The sequence below is a fragment of the Rhinopithecus bieti genome, unplaced genomic scaffold, assembly GCF_001698545.2.
Source record: "Rhinopithecus bieti isolate Rb0 unplaced genomic scaffold, ASM169854v2 scaffold_18295, whole genome shotgun sequence".
Classification (NCBI taxonomy): Eukaryota; Metazoa; Chordata; class Mammalia; order Primates; family Cercopithecidae; genus Rhinopithecus; species Rhinopithecus bieti.
In genome coordinates, this window is record NW_016809135.1 from 846,000 (window position 1) to 861,763 (window position 15,764).

A 15,764-nucleotide genomic window follows, 5' to 3' on the forward strand; every position below is an offset into this window, starting at 1 on the left:
TTTTTGTAAGTGGTTAGAGATAGGGGTCTAGTTTCATTTTTCTGCATGTGAATATTCAGTTTACTCAGTACCATTTGTTGAAGAGATTGTTCTTTCCCCAATGTGTGTTCTTGATGCCTTTGTCAAAAATCGTGTATGGATTTATTTCTGGGTTCTTTATTCTGTTGAACTATTGAAAAAAGAAATAAGGTAATACATTTTCAGTAGCTATTAAAAAAACACCTAGCAATAAATTTAACTGAGGAGGTAAAGATCTCTGCAATGTAAACTATAAGATATTGATGAAAAAAATTGAAGAAGACATAAATAAATGCAAAGAATATCCCTTGTTATGTATCAGAAGAATAAATATTGTTAAAATGTCTATGCTATCTAAAGTGATCTATAGATTCAATGCAATCCCTATCAAAATACCAGTGATATTTTTCACAGAAATAGAAAAAAAATTCTAAAATTTCTGTGGCAACACAGAAGACCCAGAAGAGCCGAAGCAATCTTGAGCAAAAAGAGCAAATCTGGAGACATTATGTTACCTGATTTCAAAATACACTACAAAGCAATAGTAAGCATAACAGCATGGTACTGGCATAAAAACAAACACAGACAAATGGAACAGAGTCTATCATTTATTGAGGATTTACTTTGTGCCAGGCACTGTTCTAAGCACTTTATCGATACTGTATAATTTAATCATAATAACCTTATGAAGGTACTCTTACTATTTGTGTTTTATATATGAGGAAATTAAGACATAAAGATTTAACAAACCAGCCCAAGGTCAACTATCTAGTAAATAGTTGAACAGGAGTTGGAATGCACTTAAAAAAATTGTGGTGAAATATACACGATGTAAAATGATTTTAACCATTTTAAAGTGTGTAGTTCTCTGGCATTAAGTATATTCACATTGTTGTGCAACCATTAACACCATCCATCTCTAAAACTTTTTAATCTTGGCAAACTTAAACTCTATACTGACTAAACACTAATTCCCTATTTTCCCATCCCCAGCCCCTGGCAACCACCTTTTTGGTTTTTCTCTGCGAGTTTAACTCCCCTAGGAGCCTCATATAAGAGGAATTATACAATATTTATCTTTTTGTGGCTGGCTTATTTCACTTAGCATAATGTCTTCAAGGTTCATTCATGTTGTAGCATATATTGAAATTCCGTGTTTTATTTATTTATTTTTATTATTATTATTTTCTTTTGAGATGGAGTTTCACTCTTGTTGCTTAGGCTGGAGTGCAATGGCACCATCTTGGCTCACCGCAACCTCTGCCTCCCACATTTAAGAGATTCTCCTGCCTCAGCCTCCCGAGTAGCTGGAATTATGGGCATGCACCACCATGCCCGGCTAATTTTGTATTTTTAGTAGAGATGGGGTTTCTCCATGTTGGTCAGGCTGGTCTTGAACTCCTGACCTCAGGTGATCTGCCCGCCTTGGCCTCCCAAAGTGCTGGGATTACAGGCACGAGCCACCGCGCCTGGCAAAATTCCCTATTTCTTAAGGCTAAGTAATATTCCATTGTGTGTATGTACGTTTCATTTATCCATCTATCTGTTGGTAGACATGTGGGTTACTTCTACCTCTTGGCTACTGTTAATGGAGCTGCTGTGAACATGAGTGTACAACTATCTCTTCAAGACCCTGCTTTTACTTCTTTTGGGTATCTACCCGGAAGTAGAACTGCTGGATCGTATGGTAATTTTATGTTTAATTTTTTGAGGAACTGCCATATTTTTTGCCATAGTGGCTGCATCATTTTACGTACCATCAGTGTACAAGGGTCCTAATTTCTCTGCATCCTTGCTAACACTTGTTACTTTCTGTTTTTTTTCCTTCATCCTTCCCTCCCTCCCTCCCTCCTTCCCTCCTCTTCCTCCTTCCTCTTCTTCCTCCTCTTTTTTCTTTTTTTTTTTTTTTGTTTTGAGATGGAGTCGGACTCTGTCTCCCAGGTTGGAGTACAGTGGGACGATCTTGGGTCGCTGCAAACTCCACCTCCTGGGTTCAAGCGATTCTCCTGCCGCAGCCTCCCGAGTAACTGGGATCACAGGTGTGTACCACCATGCCCGGCTAATTTTTGTGTTTTTAGTAGAGATGGGTTTCACCATATTGGCCAGGCTGGTCTCGAACTCCTGACCTCAAGTGATCTGCCCTCCTCAGCCTCCCAAAGTGCTGGGATTACAGGTGTGAGCCACCTCACCTGGCCTTTTTTTTTTTTTTTAAATAAAAGCCATCCCAATGGGTATGTAGTGTTATCCCACTCTGCTTTTAGTGTTTCACTAATGACTAGTGATGTTGAGCATGTTTTCATGTACTTATTGGCCATTTCTATATCCTCTTTGGAAAATGGCTATTTAAGTCATTGGTTCATTTTAAAATTGGATTGTCTGGTTTTTGTTGTTGTTGAGTTGTAGGAGTTTTAAAAGTATATTCTGGATATCAGTCTCTTATCAGATATGTGATTTACAAATATTTGTTTTCCATTCTGTGGGTTGACTTTCACTCTGTAGATAGTATCCTTTGACGCACAGAAGTTTTTAATTTTGGTAAAGTCCAGCATGTCTGTTTTTTTCTGTTGATACCTGTGCTTTTTGGTGTCACATCCAAGAAATCGTTGTCAAATGCAATCTCAAGAAACATATTTTCTTCTAAGCTTTATTTCTGTCTCTGTCTGTGCCTCTTTTCTCTGTGTCAGTTTGAGTCTGTCTCTGTATCTGTTTCTGTTTGTATCTTTGTATCTTTTTTCTACATATTTATAAACCACCAAAACATATATGTATCATCTCTCTTTTCTTGCCTTATTTCTTCATTTTCCTTTTTTTTGTAGAACTTTTTGAAAGTATTGCAGAAATCATGACACTGCATGTATTTCCCAAAAATAATATCATCTTTCTAAACTATAATTAGTACTGCCTTTAGAATTGGGCACACAGGGCCCCTGCCTTGTGCTCTCTACTTTGGAGTGCCTTTCTTGAATTTTGCTAAGTCTCCCCGCTGCCTCAATGCCTAAAAGGCAGGGTGCCCCAAGCTCTTCTCTTTAGGAGTCTCATATTTAGAATTACAGTAAATTTCCTAATTATATTGAAAATTGAAGCGTAACTTTTTTTTTTTGCTGATCTTATTGTTCACTACTGTGTACCATATTTTTCTTCTAAATTATTTTTCTTATCTTTATATATTTCTTTAACTGATTAGTATGTACATATTTAGTATTATAGTCATTAATTACCTTTATTCTTCTGTCTTTCCAGTACTGAGTTGAAACTCTTGGAGGAAGCAACCATTTCAGTCTGCAGGTCATTAGGTAAGTGGGGAAAATGTGTGTATATGTGTGTGGGGCATTGTTTTCAAATTTGGTTTTAGATTTTGATAGTATATGAATTGAATTAATGAAGTAATTATTCTTCTTTGATAGCAGTAGTAATAATTTTTTCTATTCATGGCATTCACAGATGCTGCTAGAAGGTACCCTTCAGTCAATAGCAATATGACACATACTTGACTATATCTGCAGTAGTGGCAATGGACTCTGCTAAACCATAGACAGTCTTTCGGCTTATTCTTTTTGTGAATTTTGAAATACTGAAAATAATGTGATTTACCAACTGCTGTTATTGACTATGTTCACCAGAATAATTATTACTTATTAAAATCTATTAGGAATATATATTAGAAAGTTTCTATAACAAATTGATATTATGGCAAAGAGCATGGAATCCAGAATCACTTTATGATTTTAATTTCAGCTGTGAGACTTATTGGCTGAGCTTTAATTTCCTCATATAAGTTGAGGATAAGGACAACTATTTACAGGATTCTTATAAGGAAAAATTAGGTAATATGAAATATTCAGTACAATGTGTGGCGTGTAGTCATTGCAAACCAGTTATATCAGCAAATGTTACCTTTTCAGGTCTTGTTTTCAAATGCTTAACTTTCAAGTTCATAGCAATTGGAAGAAATTGTATATATTTTTAAAATGCAGGCAGTTATACTTAGATTGCATTGGTGCTTTGAAAATTAAAGATAATGTGTCTGTAAAATACTTAGTGTACAGGAGTATAATAAGTGAGAACAATATCTGTTTTAAAATCAAGCTATATAGGCCAGACACTGTGGCTCACGCCTATAATCCCAGCATTTTGGGAGGCTGATGTGGGTGGATCATGAAGTCAGGAGTTCAAGACCAGCTTGGCCAAGATGGTGAAACCCTGTCTGTACTGAAAGTCCAAAAATTAGCCAGGCATGGTGGCAGGCGCCTGTAATCCCAGCTACTCAGGAGGCTGAGGCAGAGAATTGCTTGAACCCAGGAGGCAGAGGTTGCAGTGAGCCAAGAGGGTGCCGCTGCACTCCAGCGTGGGAGACAGAGCAAGACTCTGTCTCAAAAAAAATTAAAAAAAAAAAAAAAAAAAAATCAAGCTATATGGATAACTCCCATATAAACTATTTTGCTAAAACAGTTTTGATGATTTTTTTTTTTTTTTTTTTTTTTTAAAGAGAGAGAGTCTTACTTTGCTGCCCAGGCTGGAGTGCACTGGTGCCATTGTGGCTCACTGCAGCCTTGATCTTCTGGGCTTCAGTGATCCTTCTACCTCAGCCTCCTGAGAAGCTGGGGTACAGGTGCATGGCACCACACCTGCCTAATGATTTTATTTTATTTTTGTAGAGATGGGGGTCTCCTGTGTTGCCGAGGCTAGTCTTAGGCTCCTGGCTGCAAGCCATCCTCCTCCTACCTTGGACCCCCAAAGTGTTGGGATATTACAGGCGTCAGCCACTGTGCCTGGGCCCAAATATTTTTGTTTTTAAGAACAAACTATGTTGATAATGAAAAAGGTGTTATTGTAGTAGTTGCCTTGCCTTACAACCATAGCTTAGGGAATTTTTTGCTTAATAGAGCTGGCTTTCAAAAGCCATGTTGCAATTCAGTGCTGAAAATTAAGCAGTTTGATGTAACAATATTAGTGTAGTTACTGTGATAATGACTTTTAAGGTGACTTTGGGTTTTATAAAATTAAAAAATTAAAAGATGAAAAAACAGAAAAATATAACAAAATAAAGCAATAAGAAAACAAATAAAGAAAAAAATTACATTAAGAAAACCGAAAATAACTGGGAGTGGTGGCTCATGCCTATAATACTGGTAACTTAGGAGGCTGAGGCAGGAGGGTTGCTTGAGGTCAGAGTTCAAGACCAGCTTAGGCAACATAATAAGATTCTATCTCTACACACAAAAAAATTGAAAAAACTTAGCCAGGCATGGTGGCACGTGCCTGTAGTCTCAGCTGCTTGGGAGACTGAGGCAGGAGGATTGATTGAGCCCAGGAATTTGAGGCTGTAGGGAACTGTGATGGTGCCACTGGACTCCAGTCTGGACAATAGAGCAAGACTCCAAATCTAGGGGCAAAAAAAAGCAAGTAATATTTACTCATTGTATGTAATGTGGAAAGCATACTAAAATGTAAACAAAGTAGTAATTGCTCATAATTTGAAAACCCTGACATAGGCATTGTTGATGTTTTTGTATTTTTTCTTCTACTTATGCAATGGATATAAATTTATATATATATCATCCACCGTACAGACACACACACTCACACACACACACATTTTAATCTGTGTTTTTCCTTTGACATTGTATCAGTGTTTAAAAATACTTTTGGGAACAGCAAAAAAAGATATACATTTATTGCCCCAAATTCCAGTAAACATGATGATGGTTCGGCTAAAATAAAAATCATCTCATATTAAGCAGTACATATGTAATCGCTGCTAATCTTTAGTGACAGTTTCATATAAATGGTATTATTTATATTTGTTTTTTTTTGTTGTTGTTGTTTTTTCTTTTCTTTTTTTTTTTTTTTTTGAGACGGAGTCTCGCTCTGTCGCCCAGGCTGGAGTGCAGTGGCCGGATCTCAGCTCACTGCAAGCTCCGCCTCCCGGGTTTATGCCATTCTCCTGCCTCAGCCTCCCGAGTAGCTGGGACTACAGGCGCCCGCCACCTCGCCCGGCTAGTTTTTTTGTATTTTTTAGCAGAGACGGGGTTTCACCACGTTAGCCAGGATGGTCTCGATCTCCTGACCTCGTGATCCGCCCGTCTCGGCCTCCCAAAGTGCTGGGATTACAGGCTTGAGCCACCGCGCCCGGCCATATAAATGGTATTATTTATATTTCGTTTACACTCAGCAGCATGTCAGGAACCTCTTCACATCAATAGGTATAAATGCATATCAACTTTAAGGGCTTTGTGAGTATGCTTAGTTTCCTTTTTGAAAAAAAATTTTTTTAAGTGCTCGTCTACTGTCAACAATTTTCCTTCTCTTTTTTCTTTTTTTGGTCTGAAAATGTTCTATTTTTTTCTTTGCTTTTGAAGCATATGTTTTGCTGGATATAGAATTTTAGATAGACATTAATTTATTTTCCGTACTTTAAAGGTGTCATTTCGTTATTTTTAGCTTTTCTTGTTTTGTTGTGAAGAAAGCAGTCAACCTTATTGTTGCTTCTTTGAAAATAATGGAATTTTTAACTTCTGGCTGCTTTTAAGTTTTTCTTGTTATCTTTTGGTTTTCAGTAGCCTTAGAGTGAGGTGCTGAGGAGAAGTTTCCTTTGTTTTTTTGTCGCCTGAGGTTTGTAGAGATTCTTAAATCTGTGGGTTGGTGTCTTTTATCAGTATTGGAAAATTCTTAGCCATTATCTGTTTATATATAAAATTTTTGTTCTATTCTGTCTCTCCTCTCCTCCTGGGACACTTGTTATACTTGTGTTCAATGCTTTTGTTTCCATTGTGTCCCATATACTTGTTAGGCCTTTTTTTCTTTTGTAGTTTACATTATTTTTGTCTCTGGCCTTCAATGAGATATTTTCTGTTAATTCATCTTTAGTTTCTAATCTTTTCCTTTTTTTTTTTTTTTTTAATTTTTATTTTGAGACAGTGTTTCACTCTGTTTCCCAGGCTAGAGTGCAGTGGCACTATCACTGCTCAGTGCAACCTCAACTTCCTGGGCCCAAGAGATCCTTCCACTTCAACCTCCTGAGTAGCTGGGACTACAGGCATATGTCACTATGCCTGGATAATTTTTAACTTTTCTGTAGAGGTGGGATCTTGCCATGTTGTCTTGAGCTTCTGGGCTCAAATGATCCTCCCTGCTAGGCCCCCACAAAGTGCTGGGATTACAAGTGTGAGCTACTGTCCCTGGTACTCATCTTTTCTTCTGGTATGTCCCATTTGCTGTTAAAACTATCTACTGAGATTTTTAAAACAAGCTTTTAATTTTAGAATAGCTGTAGACTCATGGAAACATTTCAAAGCTAGTATAGAGCGTTCCTGTATAGTCTTCACCTATTTCCCCTATTTTAACATCTTACTTTAGTATGGTACATTTGTTTCAACTAAGGAATCAACATTGGTACAGATATACCCCAGAGATATTGTGGGTCAGTTCCAGACCACTGAGATAAAGCCAGTATTGCAATAAAGTAAGTTGCATGAATTTTTTGGTTTCCCCGTGCTTATAAATGTTATGTTTACATTATACCATGGTCTATCAAATGTGCAATAACATGTGTTAAATGTACGTATCTTAATCGTATAACTGTATCACAAAAAAATGCTAACACATCATCTGAGCCTTTAATGAGTCATAATCTTCTTGCTCGTGACAACATGACATCCAAGATCACTGATTCGACCAGGTGCGGTGGCTCACTCCTGTAATCCCAGCACTTTGGGAGGCTGAGGTGGGCATATCACCCGAGGTCAGGAGTTCAAGACCAGCCTGGCCAACATCGTGAAACTCCATCTCTACAAAAATAGAAAAATTGACTGGGCATGATGGCAGGTGCCTTTCATCTCAGCTACTCGGGAGGCTGAGGCAGGAGAATCGCAGTGAGTCGAGATCGCAGCATTGCACTCCAGCCTGGGTGACAGATGAGACTCTGACACACACACACAAAAAGATCACTGATTAGAGATCACTATACAGATATAACAATAAAATGCTTGAAATATTGCAAGAATTGGCTGGGCATGGTGGCTTGTAATCCTGGCACTTTGGGAGGCCAAGGCGGGAGGATTGCTTGAGTCCAGGAATTTGAGACCAGTCTGGGCAACATAGCAAGACCCTGTCTCTACAAAAAACTAAAAGAAAATTAGCCAGACATGGTGACTCCTGAGTAGCAACTCAGGAGGCTGAGATGGGAAGATCTCTTGAGCCTGGGAGGTTGAGGCTGCAGTGAGCTGTGATCACACTACTGCATTCAGCCTAGGTGACAGAGTAAGACCCGTTTCAAAAAAAAAGAAAAAAGTAAGTAAATAAACATGAAGACATTTTGCAAGAACTACCAAAATGTGATGCAGAGACATGAAGTGAGCATGTGTTGTTGGAAAAATGGCGCTGATAGACTTGCTCACTGCAAGGTTGCCACAAACCTTCAATTTGTAAAAAATGCAGTATCTTTGAAGCACAATAAAGCAAAGCATGATAAAATGAGGTTATGTTAATTCTATTAACTAAACTGCACACTTCATTCAGTCTTTCACTTGCTTTCTCCTAATGTGCCTTCACTGTTCCAGGATCCCACCTAGGGTGCCACATGACTTCTGATCGTCATGTATTTCTCTGGTCTGCAACAGTCTCTCAAATTTTCCACATTTTTGATGCCTTTTGACGATTTTGGGGAGTATTAGTAGGGTATTTTCCAAAACATTTCTCAATTTGAGTTGTCTGATGACTTTCTCATACTTAAACTGGGGTTATAGGTTTGTGGAAGGAAGACCATGGAGATGAAGTGCTGTTCTGAACACACTGTCTCAAGGGGACATGCTGTTAATATGACTTATCACTGATGGTGTTGACATTGATCACTTGGCTGAGGTACTATTTATCAAATTTCTTCCGTGTAAAGTTGTTTCTTTCTCTCCTGATTCCTTCATTTTCAAAGGGTAGTTTTTCTAGATATCGAATTCTTGGTTAACATTTTTTTCTCTTTCAGCACTTTGAACATATTATTCTACTATCTTCTGGTCTCTATTTTTTCAGATAAGTCTGACATTAATTGTATTGTTGTTCCCCTGAAAATGTTGAGAAATTTTTTCCTGCTGCTTGTAAGATGTTCTCTTTGCCATTTAAAAGAGTTTTTTGGCCAGGCGTGGTGGCTCACACCTGTAATTACAGCTCTTTGGGAGGCCACAGCAGGAAGATTGCTTGAGGCCAGGAGTTAGATGCCAGTCTGGGCAACATAGCAAGACCTTGTCTCTACAAAAATAAAATAAAATAAAATTAGCCTGGCATGGTAGCTTGCATCTCTTAGATGTGTAGATTAATGTTTTCATCAGTTTTGGGAAATATGTTGCCTTTTTTTCTTTTTTTTTTTTTTTTTTTTTAAGGAATAGGGTCTCACCCTCTTATCCAGGCTGGTCTTGAACTGCTGGCCCCAAGCATGCCTCCCACCTCAGCCTCCCAAAGCATTGGCCATTATTTTTGTTAGGCTTTTCATGCTTAGCTTTATTACCTTTTTCCTGAATGTACACATGAGGTTTTCTGGATCAGATTTCTTTTTTTTTTTTTTTTTTTGAGACAGAGTTTTGCTCTTGTTGCCCAGGCTGGAGTGCAATAGTGTGATCTCCACTCACTACAACCTCCACCTCCTGGGTTCAAGCGATTCTCCTCCCTCAGCCTCCAAGTAGCTGGGATTACAGGCATGCACCACCACACTCAGCTAATTTTGTATTTTTAGTAGAGATGAAGTTTCACCATGTCAGTCAGGCTGGTCTTGAACTCCTGACCTCAGGTGATCCACCCGCCTTGGCCTTCAAAGTGCTGGGATTACAGGCTTGAGCCACCACACCCAGCCCAGATTTCATATTAAATACTTCACAGTAAATAAGACATCCATTGGTCCTTCTTTGTCCTAGTTCTTACCCACTAGGATGATGCTGTGAGAGCCAGGTCAGTTGTTTTATATGATAGTCAGACTCCTTGTAGGTGAGGGATGAGGAAAAACATTTGCCAGCTTATAAAGGGTAAAGAAGCAGCTGTACCGTCCTCTCCTGAAAGAGTCTGCTCTTTCAGAGCAGAAGAGTCTGCCTTTGGCATATAAATACAACTTTTTCAGGAGCCAGGTATCCTCACTTCTTGTTTTGGCATTTTAACCTAGGGATATCTCCAAGTTCTGTGGCCTCATTTGTCCTTTTTTTTTTTTTTTTTTTTTTTTTTTTTTTGCTTTTGTTCATGAGACTTTTCCTTTAACTCTTGGCAATAAATATTTCTTATTATGCTTTTCTCTGTATCGTTTTCCTATAATTTGATGAGGTGTTTTGATTGGTGTATTAAGATCTTTTTCAGTTCAGAAGTTTGTTTTTCTTTTTTCTTTTTTTCATTATGGCTCTGATTTTGTGTTTTAGTTTCTTCTCCTTACCTCTTGATCACCCGTAATGTTCACGTTGGATCTCTGTTCTTTACTTTCTGTATCTTTTTGTCTCTGTTCTTTTCTCATATTTCCTCCTTTGTATGATTGATTTCAACGTTTTGTACACTGCCAGTTCTCCTCTTTTACTATTGTAGTGTATGTTTTAGCTGTTATTGCATTTTTAGCTTATTTCTTAATCATTTCTAGTCTTTTGTAGATAGGCTGCTCTCTTCTTTTTTTTTTTTTTTTTTGTTGAAATGGAATCTTGCTCTGTCGCCCAGGCTGGAGTGCAGTGGCATGATCTTGGCTCACTGCAACCTTTGCCCCCCTGGGTTCAAGCCATTCTCCACCTCAGCCTCCCAAGTAATTGGGATTACAAGCATGCACCACCATGCCTAGCTAATTTTTGTATTTTTAGTAGAGATGGGGTTTTACCATATTGGCCAGGCTAGTCTTGAACTTCTGACCTCAAGTGATCTTCCTGCCTCGACCTCCCAAACTGCTGGGATTATGGGTGTGGCTCACTGCACCCAGCCGTTTTTCTTTTCTTTTCTTTTTTTTTTTTTTGAGACATGGTCTTGCTCTGTCGCTCATGCTGGAGTGCAGTGGTATGATCATGGCTTACTGTAGCTTCAACCTCCTGGGCTCAAAGCAGTCCTCCTGCCTGGCCTCCTGGGTAGCTGGGACCATAGGCATGCACAACCACACCTGGCTAATTTTTGTATTTTGTGTAGAGATGGGGTTTTGTGATGTTGCCTAGGCTGGTCTTGAACTTCTGCCCAAAAGCATTCCTCTCACCTTGGCCTCTCCAAGTGCTGGGATGCAGGTGTGTGCTGCTGTGCTTGGCTTGCTCTCTTTTCATTACACGTGTTTCCCCCAATGGATTTCTGTTCTTTTTTAAAAAATAGATGGTTAATTTTCCTATTGTCCATTGTTGATTGCTATGTATTAAAATTCTTTTGGCAATTTTGATTTAGCTTTTCTTCTGAGGTTTCACTGTAATTCATTTCTTATCCTCTGGTTGCTGTTGTTGTTATTTTCTCGTTTTCATTAAACTAACATATTTATGGAGCACCTACTATATTACAGGAATTATCCCATAAGCTTGGGCTGTGACTGCAAAAAACACTGACCCAGGTCTCTGACCTCATGGATCTATTTATTTCATTGAGGAGCCAGATAATAAATAAGTATATCTAGTTTATATAATGGTGGCTGTTCAGAAAAATAAAGCAGAGTAAGGGGATGGGGTATAACCCATGAAGGTGCATTGTTTGGTCCCAGAGAAGCTGTGTTTATTTCCTCTGTTGCTTGCGTAGATCCTATAGATGCTTGTTGAATCTGCTGTTATTTTAGTTTGAGAGCAAACTGATATATTTCCCAACCTAATTTATAGAGCCCGAGAAGGTTTTATTTGTCCAAGTCTTCTTAGTTTAAATGGGACCTTCATTACCCTCACTTCTTGGATTTGGGGTATGAGGGAATTCTGAAGTTCCCAGGTTGATCATCTGCATCAGTGTCTTTCTACCTCTCCCTCCACCATATGCTGCTGTGTTGTCCAAGCCCAATATGTATCTCTAAATAAGGATTCTTAAAAAAAAAGTACCACTATCTTACGAAAAAAACAACTTTTAATATCACAAAATATTCAGTGTTCAAATTTGTAATTGTCTCATTTTGTTTGAACTGGGGGCCGAATAAGTTCACACATTATTTTTGGTTATATCTTTACATTTCTTTTCATAGCAAGTTTCCCTTTTCATCTGTCTTTTTCTTCTTTTCCCTCTCTCAGTGTATTTATTGAAGAAATTGAATGGTGGAGTTTCCCACAATGTAGATTTTGTTTGTTGTATCCCTGTGTGGGGTCGTCTTGTCCTCTCTCCTCTGTATTTTCTCTACATTGGTTGTTGGATTTTAGAGCTCATGAGTCTTTCAGTGAGATCTTAGAAAAGTTTGTTTCAGGGGCTTCGCAAATTTAATCTCTCATCTCAAACAGAAATCCTGTCTACAATACCCTTATCTGAATGTTACCCAAACTTTGCCTGAATTCTTGTAGAGATGGGGGCATTCCCTTCTTTACACGAGCATCACTAGTTAACAGACTGCTACAAGTTCAAGCTCTAGCATCAGGCAAGTTAGCTCTTTATTAAGCACTGTTGTTATCTTAATTTTACAGATGAGGAAACTGAGGCAGGGGCCAGTTTGGTAAGTTGCCAAGTGTTCTACAGCTGGTCAGTGGTGGAACTGAGATTTGAACTTTGTCAGATTCTGTAATCTAGTCCCATTACACTTTTCTGCTTTCCGGTTGAACCTCCTGTGTTGTTACTCTGGTTCCCGAAGCTCATTCAGCTTCAACATAGCATTTTATTTGCACCAATTAACTGTGATCATGTAAAATTTCTTTTCTTCTACCATTGAGATATTTTGGAATCTTGAATCTACCATGGAGTATTGTTTAAAATCATTGAGTGTATTTAATTTTATTAACTTACTGCCCTAATCTTCATCTTATCCAAAAGAGTATCATGGAAACTTTTTAACTGTCTTGGTAGGTAAGCTCCATGAAGACAGGGAGTTCTCTTTACAAGTATCTCCTTAGTATCTGAAACAGTGTGGGCACATATGAGTAGCTCAATAAATACATGCTGATTGAATGAATGAATGAAGAAGGTACACAGCTCTTTAATTATATCAATCAAGTAGTCTGGTTACTCTTTCCAAAAACACAATGTTTTGTTTTTTTAAATAGCTAATCATTTATACATTCAACAATTACAAGGCCATTCAGCAATAAAGGGGGGCTGTTGAATGAACAAAGATTTCAGTGTTGGGATTCTGAGTGATGATTGTAGTCATGTTACCCTCAGCTTAGTTTGTTTCAGCATTTTGTTTGGATTTGCAATAGCTAGATAAAGTCCCACAGAGATGCACTTGCAAACCTTAACTGTTTTTTTTTTTCTTAAAAAGTTTATTCTGAGGTCTCTGGGTATTCTTTCATTAACACTAAAACTTGAAAGAGGAATAGGACATTTTTGTTTCAAAGTGAAACTCTTAACATTATCTACTATCTTATCACATATCTATTCTTGATTGTGAAGGCTGGACAAAAACTGCTGATTGATAACAAATGTTGACCTTGCTACTCACAGTGGTATTCTTCAGCTAGCAGCAGCAGCAGTGGATGTCACCTGGGAGCGGTAGAGATGGAGAATCTCAGTGCACATTTCACACATGTGGAGTCCATTTGCATTTTAATAAGAATGCCTTGTGATTTAAATGCACATTAAACTTTGAGAAGTACTGTCAACTTCAGTTAGGAGTATGGTGGACCTGAGATTCTGAACTTCCACCAAGCTCTCAGATAATGCTGTTGTGGCCAGTCCATGAGCCACACTTGGAATAGCAAAGTGCTTGTCATTTTATCACAGAAAGTTAGGCAGTCACTTGGATTGACTCTCAAGTCATGACAAGAATACATATGCAGCAGGGAGTGAGCCTGGCAGTTATTAAGCACAATGCAGGTATGCTGTAATGCTGTACTTACTCCTATGTATAATATTTTAAAATATATATGTATGGGCCTGAATTTTAAAAAATATTCTGGAAAACTTCATTTTTTCAAATCTTGACACATTTCAATAAGTTCAAATATGCCAGCCTGGGCAACATAGGGCCATCCCATCTCTACAAAAAATACAATTAGCTGAGCATGGTGGTGCATGCCTATAGCACTAACTACTTGGGAGGCTGAGGCAGAAGGATCACTTGAACCCAGGAGCTCAAGGTTGCAGAGAGCTGTGATTGCACCACTGCTGTCCAGCCTGGGTGTAGATCAAGACCCTGTTTCTACATTTGAAAAAAAGAAGTTCAAATATATGCAAAAGTCCCAGATCTTCGTAAGAATGAACTTTCCTGGTTCCCCAAGCCAGTGTGTTTGAGTGTTTGCATTTCCAGTTTTCAAACTAGTTAAAAATACACTTCAGAAGAGAAACAATTATCCAGGACTCTGGAATCTCACATTTTGAAAACCATTGGTCAAGGAAGAAGACTATGTTTGCTACTAACATATTGTTGACTTTAAGCCCAGCACTTAGCCTTTCTGAGCCTGTCTCTTCATCAGTCAAATGAAAGGTTCTACAAAATAATCTCTCCCTTCTGATGAATTCTTAGCTTCCATGCTTCTGTGACTTGCTGTGCAGCCTAGTAGAGCTTTATAGTTTCATTAAGTCCAATTTCTTGATTATAGAGGTTGCTTCACCCAGCAGTTTAAAGTCAAAGATTTGAGCCAGTTGATAAGGATGTTTCCTTGAGCAAGTAGCAACCTCCAGGTGAGGATCTATGAAATGGAAGCAATACTAGTGCTTTTCCTGGAGGGTTGGTGTGAGGATTAAATGAGTTAATGCATGTAAAGCACCTACTCTATGTTGTTCATCGTATGTTAGCTGTTGTTTCTTTTGCAGATGAGAAAACTGAGGTTGGAGAAGTAAAGTGATTTGTCTGAGGTTCAGTATTCAGTTAATTATAGACCTGGATCTAGAAACTAAATCTGATTACTGATACAGTTGCTGAAGTGCCCATCATTTCAAGTTAAAAACAAATTCTTTAAAGTTTTGTCTGGTCAAATAGCTCCCCCTCTAGCCACACCGCTTTGTTGATATGTTTTCTTAATTTTTCATTCAAATGATTTGTGATCTGGACGGTGTTTTAGATTTAATAAACTTTCATAGTTTATTATTGATTTGCTCCAGACGACCACCAGAATAAATGCCAGAGAATAGGCAAGTAGGCAAAGTAAAAGAAAACTTTATTTACAACCCAATGTGAAGGAGGGGCGAGGTTCACCGGTCTCCGGCGGTGGAGGCCGACAAAGTCGCTCCGGCGTTCTCGGGCGAGGTTCCTAGGTCCGCACACGAGCAGGGGCCAAGGAAGTTCGCGCCGCGCGCCCGCCGGGAGCGGCTTTTATGTCCTGGGCCCGGGAGTGGGAGGGCAGTGGGCGGGACATAGGCGGGTCGGGGGCAGGGCTGTAGGCGCAGCTAGGTAGGTTTCAATTTTCTTCGTCAGATGTCAGACTGCGTCTGCGCAGTCAACCTGTGTCTTTCCCGGGCGCAGGAAAGTTGACAATGAAGAACCTGGAAATGCGCCATTTTAGTCCCTTTGTTCTTTCGTTCCCTCCCTCCCTCCGTCCAGACAGTCCAACCTTTTATTGATTATAGTGATGGGGGCGTCGTTGTCTGTCTAGCTGCTTCCTGCTGTTAGGGGGCGTTGTTATGAGGGTCTATGGTTGGCACCTGGACATAGGGATGTAGGAGCATCTGGTTGAAGGCGACACGGGTGATCTCTTGAACTTTGGCTC

General features: G+C 38.9%; 1 protein-coding gene across 1 annotated transcript in view; it reads left to right on the forward strand.

Annotated features, from left to right (window-relative positions):
* Positions 1–15,764, forward strand: part of DYM (dymeclin) — a 349,582-nt gene that overhangs the window by 66,605 nt on the left and 267,213 nt on the right. The window contains 1 exon segment of the mRNA XM_017888647.1: positions 3,259–3,311. Within this exon segment, the coding sequence (XP_017744136.1) occupies positions 3,259–3,311 (53 nt within the window).